The following is an 8,695-nucleotide window of genomic DNA, read 5'->3' as shown; positions in this document are numbered from 1 at the left end:
AAGATGGGGTTTCATCATGATGGCCAGGCTGGTCTTGAACTCCTGACTTCAGGTGATCCACCCACCTCAGCCTCCCAAAGTGCTAGGATTACAGGCGTGAGCCACCATGCCCGGCCAATTTTTAAATTTTATTTTTTAAAGACGGGGTTTCACCATGTTGGTCAGGCTGGTCTTGAACTACTGACCTCAGGTGATCCGACCGCCTTGGCTTCCAAAGTGCTTGGATTACAGGCGTGAGCCATTACGCCCGGCCTTGCCCAGCTAATTTTTTGTATTTTTAGTAAAGACAAGGTTTCACTGTGTTAGCCAGGATGGTCTCCATCTCCTGACCTCATGATCCGCCTGCCTCAGCCTCCCAAAGTGTTGGGATTACAGGCGTGAGCCACTGCGCTCGGCTGAATGTTTTATTTATTTATTTATTTATTTATTTTTGAGACGGAGTCTTGCTCTGTCACCCAGGCTGGAGTGCAGCGGCGTGATCTGGGCTCACTGCAACCTCTGCCTCCTGAGTTCAGGCAATTCTCCTGCCTCAGCCTCTGGAACAGTTGGGATTACAGGCCCCTGCCACCCCACTAACATACATATATATATGTGTGTGTGTGTATATATATATATATATATATATTTTTTTTTTTTAAGACAGAGTCTTGCTCTGTTGCCCAGGCTGGAGTACAGTGGCGAAATCTCAGCTCACAACCTCCACCTCCCGGGTTCAAGCTATTCTCCTGCCTCAGCCTCCTGAGTAGCTGGGACTACAGGTGCACGCCACCATACCTGGCTAATTTAGAGACAGGGTTTCACCATATTGGCCAGGCTGATCTTGAACTCCTGACCTCATGATCCACCTACCTCAGCCTCCCAAAAAGCTGGGATTACAGGCATGAGCCACCATGCCTGGCTAATTTTTATATTTTTAATAAGAGACAGGGTTTCACCATTTTGGCCAGACTGGTCTCAAACTCCTAACCTCAGGTAATCAGCCCACCTCAGTCTCCCAAAGTGCTGGCATTATAGGCATGAGCCACTGCAGCTGGTCTATATGTATTATTTTTGTAATTGTGTTTTTATGTGAAACTTACCCATGGGTTCACTTATTTTATTTTTTTTGAGACAGGGTCTTTCTCTGGAGTGCAGTGGTGTGATCACAGCTCACTCAACCTCCCTGGCTCAAGTGACTCTCCCACTTTAGCTTCCTGAGTAGCTGGACTACAGGTGAATGCCACCACACCCAGATAGTTTTTTGTTTTTTTTTTTGTAGAGACAGAGGTCTCATTATGTTGCCCAGGCTGGTCTTAAACTCCTGGTCTCAAGCTATCATCCTGCCTCAGCCTCCCAAAGTGTTGGGATTACAGGCATGAGTCATCATGTCTATAATACACTTTTACAAAAGGAGTCTATCAACTTGGCTCTAGGTTAACTTTTAAAGAGTTTTTGCTTTCTTTTGTTTTTAAAGAACATACCCTTTGCAAAGCACAAAACCTGCTTCAAGATGTCCCACTAACACTGCTGCTACAGGCCCCAGCTCTCTGAGGGAACCCAGACCCAGGCAGCGGCTAAAGGTGAGTTTGTGTATCAGCCTGTTCTGCACTTACTTATCTTTGCCCCTTTCCTTCAGTTTCTTCATATCCACCATACCACCTGTCTTCATCTGAAAAGGATCATCCTGTGGAAAACAAACACAGTTAAGAGGAAGCATCTAAATAAATGGCAGTGGAATGTATTTTTTTAAAGCACAACCACTCACTGAAGAGCACTGCAGGGAGGGCTGCCATAAAACCCAGGGAAGACCCCATAACTTACCACTAGAGTGGTCTCTTCCTGCACCTTCTCTCCCACCAGCAGGGCCACAGCACTGAGCAAAACCAAAAAAGGGGAGGGAGAGAGAGAAATGGCATCATTCAGAGATAAGGAAGAACCCTCTCAAGTTTGTGGATTGCAACAGTTGAGGGATTTGAGGGGTGGGCAGGCAAGCCAGCTGGAAGAGCCTGTAAGCGTAAAACAGGGCTCAACAAGCACCACAGATGGTGGAAGAAGGGTGGGCTGGTGGTGAAGCAGTACACTTTCCCACTTTCCTCTAAAGCCATTTGGCATTATCCTGGCCCAGAAATCTCATTTCTAAGATATTCTCATCATGGAAAGTGCAGCTAAAGATAATTTAAAGAGAATATCCACTGCAGCCTTATTTGATAGTAAAAATTTACAAAATCACCTACATGTCCCAAAATAGAGAATTTGTTAACAAATTATGATACACACATCTGGTAGAATATTATGCAGCCATTAAAAAGGTTTTCTGAAAAATATTCCACAATATGGGTGAATGCCCACAATGCCATAATGAGTTGAAAAGAGCAGGGAATAAAAGTACTTAGAAAGTTGTTCACAATCTCAGAGAGTGAGAGAGAGAGAAAACAAATTGGAAAGAGTATTAAATATTAACACCAGTGCATTGCTGGGTGGCTTTGCAAGGAAAAAATATGTTAACACTGGTTATTTCTGGATGGGAGAATTACGGGTGCTTTTTATTGTATTGACTGTACTTTCCTAAATTAGCCAAACTCTTAACGATCGATATGCCTCTCACAATTAATTGGTTTTAATAAAAAATGCGAGTTAGTGACCTGTTTCTGTACCTCTGGAGCACACCCCAAGACGACACAGCTTAGGGCATGTCCTGGTTAAACATTTGCAAAGAATGCTGTTCTCCTCTTTGGGCAGTGGAAGGTGTATACTGTGTCAAGAGAAAAATCTACGTCTCTGGAGATAGTTGTGACAGCGACCCCGGCGCGGGTGTGTCTGTCGTCCCCGCCTCCTCCTCCTCCCGCTCCCCCCGTGGTACCCACCTCACCCCGTTGGGCCTCTTCCTCAAGTTCTGTACCTCTCTGGTCTCTTCCAGTTTTAATCTTAAAAAATAAAAAAAGAATAAGATGCAAAGCATAGGCTGAGTGACTCCCCGCGGAATCCAAAGCCAGCAGAGCCGGCAAGGCACCTTCGAGGGCATCCCAGCCCAGCTGCTGAGCCACTACCATAGGGGTCCAGAGGACGACCTTGTGCCTAGACCCACCGGGAGTCAGAGCCACTGCGCATCCCAGAAGCATGTCGCCCAACTGTGCGGGCTTGGGGCAGCGGCCTCACTCCTTCGGCCTCAATTTCTGCGTCCGCAGAAAGAACAACCGCCCGGGCTCAGGTAACAATGTCAGCTAAGCGCCCGGCAGGTGGTGAGTTTCCCAAGCAAGTCTATCTCCTCCAGGCCCATGGGAGCCCCGCCCCAAACGCACCGAACCTCCTCTGAGTCCTGCTCATCTTCCTCTGACTCCGAGTCGCCCCGGCGGCGACGGAAAATCTTCCCGATGACCGGCATGTTGACAACGTCCCAGCGGCCCAGCCGCCGCGCCGCTACACCGCAGCCCGGGATGCTTCCGGCGCGCCGCAGCACTGTCAGAGCGCCAGCCCCGCCTGGCCCCGCCCCCAGCCGGGCGTTCCCCGCCCTCGGCACGCACCGCCCGTGTGGCCACGCCCCCTCCCCTGGCGTCAGCCTCTCCCAATTGGACAGCAGAGGGAAGGAGGTGGGGCGTCGCCGGACGGCCCCACAACCCTGTGCGGCGCAGTGGAGGGGGCGCGCTTGACTGACAGGAGGCGGCGGCGCGGTTGCGAGCGCAGGTGAGTTCCGGGCCGCCGCCGGCCGCTTCGGTGGGCCGGGCCTCTCCGAGCTTGGGCGACCCCAGCCCAGCTCCGGTCTGACAGGGCCTGGCCTCGCCAGGTGCGCCAGACGCCGCGGCCAGGTGAGCCCGGGAACCCCGGCCGCCGCCGCCCCTCTCCCCTCCTCGGGCCGGCGTCCAGGGGGTCCTCAGGGCCTCGGCACCCGACTCTGAGCCCCCTGGGGGCTCGTGCCTTCTCCAGAACCCAGGCCGCACCCCTCTCATTTCTGCCGGGGCCTCACCTAGCATTGAAAGCATCCGCGTGGCGTCTCGCGGCTGGGGCGCTGACTTTTCTTTCCTCGGGCTCTGAGCCCTGACGTGCATTTTTTTCTTTAGGAACAAAAGATGACCACTTCCCTGCGGTGCTGAATTAGAGTCCCAGCGCCGACAGCCCCGCACATAATGGCTTCCAGCTTCTCCGCGAGGAGAGGCGCGTCTGATGTTTTGAAGCCACGCAGGAGGGTTTCAGGCCAGGGAGGCTCCTCCTCAGTGCTTGCCGGCCACCCCTCTGGACCTTCATGGGTCTCATTTTCCTCCTTTGGTCGGGAGGTCTGTCGCGCTACCCTCCGCCCCTTCCACGCCGAAGATGCATTGAGGATAAAGTTTATTTGAAAAATGGGTATCAGCAAACGCTTAGGAAATACCAACATGCGTAAATAATGGCTTCTAGGACTCTTAAGAACCCCTTAAGCAGCAGTTTTCCTTTTCTCAGTATCATCCCTTTGAGAACTACGTCTTATGAACCAGTTACTATGTGGCAGGCCTTGGGCTGAGCATAATCTCATTGAATTCTCCCAGCAATCCTTTGAGGTAGATTGTTTTTCGTTCTACAAATGAGAATGCGGAGTCTCGGAGGGGCAGTGCGCGCCTCAAGTTACACAGCTAGGAGGTGGAGCAGGAATTGGTTGCAGGTCTGTGTCTGCCGCACGGTTTGCACAGGGCCTGGCACAGAAGGAGTGCTGTAGGTGTTTGCTGCTGCAGCTGCTGTTACATCTCATTGGCTGGTGGGAAGGGGCGATGGGGACTGTTTGGGGTTCCCCCCTCTGGAAGACCACTCCGAAGCAGGGCAGCATTTCTGGAATGCCTTGTGTTTTCTCTGGCACAGTCTCCGCTGAGATTGTTCTTCTCTTTTTTGGACTGGAAAAAATAGACTCACGACTTCCTGCAGCAGCCTTTTATTTTTGGTCAAAAGCCATATATTAAAGTCTTAAAGTCTTGCCCTCTGCAGACTGGTTCAGCCAAAGCCAGATGCACGTGCACTCACTGGACGTGGAGTCCCTGTCAGATGATGGAGAGACTCCTTGGGCATTGCTGCAGGAGCCCAGGGAGTCAGCGTCTGCAGCTCTCATGCTCTCAGAGGTGGCTCTGAATCTGCCCATCCACCAGGGGTTACCGGACACTACTAAGGAAAGGGCAAGAAGGCCAGGGGCATTTCTGGACCCTCCTCCTCATCTGTAGTCCCAGGATACAGATGAGCTGCCCACACCCTTTCTCCATGAGGCCAGAGTACCCAGTGATACCTACCACCTGCGCTGTGGCAGATCCAATTGAGGGCTATGTAGCAAAAGAAATGCTGAAAAAGTGGCAGTATGGATCTGGCAGTAAGTGGCTTTTCGGAGAGACTGCAGCCCAAGTCTTGCTGGGTCCTTTTTTGTTTTGTTTTGTTTGAGATGTAGTCTTGCTCTGTTGCCAGGCTGGAATGCAGTGGCACAATCTCTGTTCACTGCAACCTCCACCTTCTGGGTTCAAGCAGTTCTTCTGCCTCAGCCTCCCGAGTAGTTGGGATTGCAGGTGCACATCACCACACCAGCCTAATTTTTGCATTTTTAGTAGAGATGGGGTTTCACCATGTTGGCCAGGATGGTCTTAATCTCCTGAGCTCGTGATCCGCCTGCCTCAGCCTTTCAAAGTTCTGGGATTACAAGTGTGAGCCACTTTGCCCGGCCCTTGCTGGGCCCTTTTAAGGGTAGGGTGAGACTGCCTCTCAAAAAGACCCTCCCAGAAATACAGGTTCTGTGCAGTTCCAAGACAAGTCCTAGATCTTAGTCTTGTTTGGGAGTTTAGTTGTACAGATGCAAACTAGGTTTGGGTTGCTTTCCTAGCTCCTTTCTGGAGCCAGATGAAATGTTGGCTCATTTCAGGGTTCAGGGAGCATTCATGTCTGGGTGGATTTGGGATCCAGCAGCGTGATAATAGTTCACAGCCCAGCTAGAGTCAGGATTCAATAAATGCATTTATTGGATCAATGTATTCAACAGATACTTAGCATTTACTATATGAAGCAGGTGCTGTTCTAGGTGCCTGAAATAAGTCAGTGAGCAGAAGACACAGAAGATCCCTGATTTAGTTGAGTGTATGTTCTGATAATAAAGTATGTAAAGTATGTTAGAAGATGATAAGTGCTATGGAAAAGTAAAAAATAGAGCAAGGCAAGGGAATTGCCTCCAGGAGGGAGGGAGAGTGGAGCTGCAAATTAAAATTAGCACATTCTGGTTTGTGATTTGGCTGGGAAGTGACACAGCAGTGGATGGACTGATAGGCCTTGGTTCCAGTCACTGCCTGGTGGTTTTACGGGTCTGTAAGCTTGAACTTTATTTTATTTTATTTTATTTTTTATTTATTTATTTTTTTTTGAGACGGAGTTTCGCTCTTGTTACCCAGGCTGGAGTGCAATGGCGCGATCTCGGCTCACCGCAACCTCCGCCTCCTGGGTTCAGGCAATTCTCCTGCCTCAGCCTCCTAAGTAGCTGGGATTACAGGCACGTGCCACCATGCCCAGCTAATTTTTTGTAGTTTTAGTAGAGACGGGGTTTCACCATGTTGACCAGGATGGTCTCGATCTCTTGACCTTGTGATCCACCCGCCTCGGCCTCCCAAAGTGCTGGGATTACAGGCTTGAGCCACCGCGCCCGGCCTGAACTTTATTTTAAAAAGCTTTTATTTAGAATGTACACCTTGAACTCAGGTCCTGATTGTGGGGTATTTAACAGTGATGAAAGAGCCAGGCTTTTCTTAGCTTTTCACCTTAACAAGACAAATATCCAGCTGGTTCTTATTAACATGAAAGAGGACACTTGGCGAAGCCATGTGAGTTGACAACAATTTTTTTTTTTTTTTTTTTTTTTTTTTTTTTTAAAAGGAAACCCTTTTGTGTCACCTTTTCGCAGGTAACACAAATTAGTTCAAGCCCATCCTTCTCAGGTTATGCCTTGCGGTTGCTGAGTTTTTCTTTTTCTTTATGAGACAGAGTGTCTCTCTGTCACCCAGGCTGGAGTGCAGTGGCTCAATCCCAGCTCACAGCAACCCCTGCCTCCTGGATTCAAGTGATTCTTTTGTCTCAGCCTCCCAAGTAGCTAGGACTACAGGCACCTGTCACCATGCGTGATTAATTTTTGTATTTGTAGTAGAGACGGGGTTTCGCCATGCTGGCCAGGTTGGTCTTGAACTCCTGCCCTCAGATGATCTGCCAGCCTCAGCCTCTCAAAGTGTTGGGATTACAGGCATGAGCCACTGCTTCCAGCCTAGAAACATTCCTGTTGATGGAATCATGTATTTGTTTCCCAAACCTGCCGTAACAAAGTACCATAGACTGGATGGCTTAAACAACAGAGATTTATTTTCTCACGGTTCTGGAGGCTGGAAGTCTCAGATCAAGGTAACGACGGGTTTGGTTCTTCTGAAGGACCTTTCCTTGGCCTGCAGATGGCTGTCTTCTTGCTGTGTAGTGGCTTGGTCTATCTTCTCTGTGAATCCACATTTCTCATCTCATAAAGATATCGGTAAGATTAGATTAAGGCCTTCCCTAAGATCTTATTTTAACTTAATTACCTGTTTTAAAGACGTTATCTTCAAATCTGATTACATTCTGAGGTACTGGTGGTTAGAACTTCAGCATATGAATGGGAGAGAGAGAACAATTCAGTCTATAACAAATGCTGTACTGTAACAGGTAGTCCGTACTCAGACGTGCTGGTTGTCCCGGTGATGTTCTTTGTGGCATTCCCCCACTTGATCCACGATCCAGTTTTGTCATGTCTCTTAGTGTCTTGCCTGGAACAGTCAAGCCTTGTCTCAGCCTTGGTGGAGAAAAAAGGGAATCTTCAAGTTGCAAGGAAGCAGGAGTGCTCAGCAAGAATGAGGGTTCAGGAGCACAGGCTGCCCCAGGACAGGAAAGCTGTTGAAGGATTTGCTCTTGTCCATGAAGTTGCCTTTCCTGGCTTTTTCTTTGATGTCAAAAGCACCAGGAGGTGAGCTTGGATCTTAAGTGCACCAGGACTCCGTGAATGAGTCACCTGCTGTGTGTCTGACTCCATCACCATGGTGCCTGTTTGTTGCTGGGCTGGTTGGCCTGCAGAGCCCTGAGTGGCCTCATGGAGGGCGCCATTCTGAGTGACTTTGAACATGTGACTTCCATTCCTACCAATTTTGGTGTCCTCATGTATAAAACAGCCAGCGACACAAATTATAGTAGTAAATATTTTTTGAGCATTCTTGTCATGTAAGTCAATAGAAAATCTGAGCTACCCAGAAAGTCATTAAACAGTGTTTACTGTGCATTGGGTCACTTCATCTTCTCGGTGCTGTCATTGTCCCCATTTTATGGATGTGTAGACCGGGCGATGTATTTATTTAAAGTCACAGACTTGCAAGGGGCAGAGTGAGGTGTTGAACCCAGGGCTACTTGTCTCTAATTTCCTTCCATAGTGACAGTCACCTCCTAAGGTAATGTATGTACAGCAGCTGACCCTCATGAGTGTAGGAAAAGGTGCTGGTGGTGATTATCACCTCCCTAGGGGCTGCTTGCAAGTACCCTGAGGTTGAAGTATGGGACTCTGTGCCCCACAAGAGCAGGGCCTGTGCCTGGCTGTTTCTCAGGACCCCAGCTCATTATTCTTGAGGAGGTTACATGGTCAGTATTGGTTGGGTACCAAAAGAAAACAAAATGATAACTTTCAGACAGCTGAGATGTGCACCCTCTTGTCGACCCACGTGTTTCA

The 8,695-nt window shown here is 49.2% G+C and overlaps 2 protein-coding genes across 6 annotated transcripts in view; one reads left to right on the top strand and one right to left on the bottom strand.

The window, feature by feature from the left end:
- The window catches only part of CUNH9orf78 (chromosome unknown C9orf78 homolog), a 9,361-nt gene extending 5,936 nt beyond the window's left edge, over positions 1–3,425 (bottom strand). The window contains exons 1-4 of the mRNA XM_017499093.2: positions 3,279–3,425; positions 2,844–2,903; positions 1,801–1,852; positions 1,593–1,663 (exon numbers count right to left, since the gene is read on the bottom strand). Coding sequence (XP_017354582.1) covers positions 1,593–1,663; positions 1,801–1,852; positions 2,844–2,903; positions 3,279–3,361 — 266 coding nt within the window. The 5' untranslated portion in view covers positions 3,362–3,425. The remainder of the gene's footprint in view (positions 1–1,592; positions 1,664–1,800; positions 1,853–2,843; positions 2,904–3,278) is intronic.
- A 131-nt stretch (positions 3,426–3,556) lies between these two features.
- USP20 (ubiquitin specific peptidase 20) overlaps positions 3,557–8,695 on the top strand; it is a 40,968-nt gene continuing 35,829 nt past the window's right edge. For 3 of the 5 annotated variants that reach the window (XR_001816649.2, XM_037728051.1, XM_017499089.2), the window contains exon 1: positions 3,557–3,660. The gene's annotated coding sequence lies outside the window, so the exon portion shown is untranslated. Of the gene's footprint in view, positions 3,661–3,695; positions 3,783–4,156; positions 4,248–8,695 lie in introns of those variants that run through there. The other 2 variants (XM_017499091.2, XM_037728052.1) reach the window with 2 other exon arrangements.

Source organism: Cebus imitator, unplaced genomic scaffold (assembly GCF_001604975.1).
Source record: "Cebus imitator isolate Cc_AM_T3 unplaced genomic scaffold, Cebus_imitator-1.0 Scaffold254, whole genome shotgun sequence".
Lineage (NCBI taxonomy): Eukaryota > Metazoa > Chordata > Mammalia > Primates > Cebidae > Cebus > Cebus imitator.
Note: the sequence above shows the minus strand (reverse complement) of the source record. Positions and strands in the feature narration are given on the sequence as shown.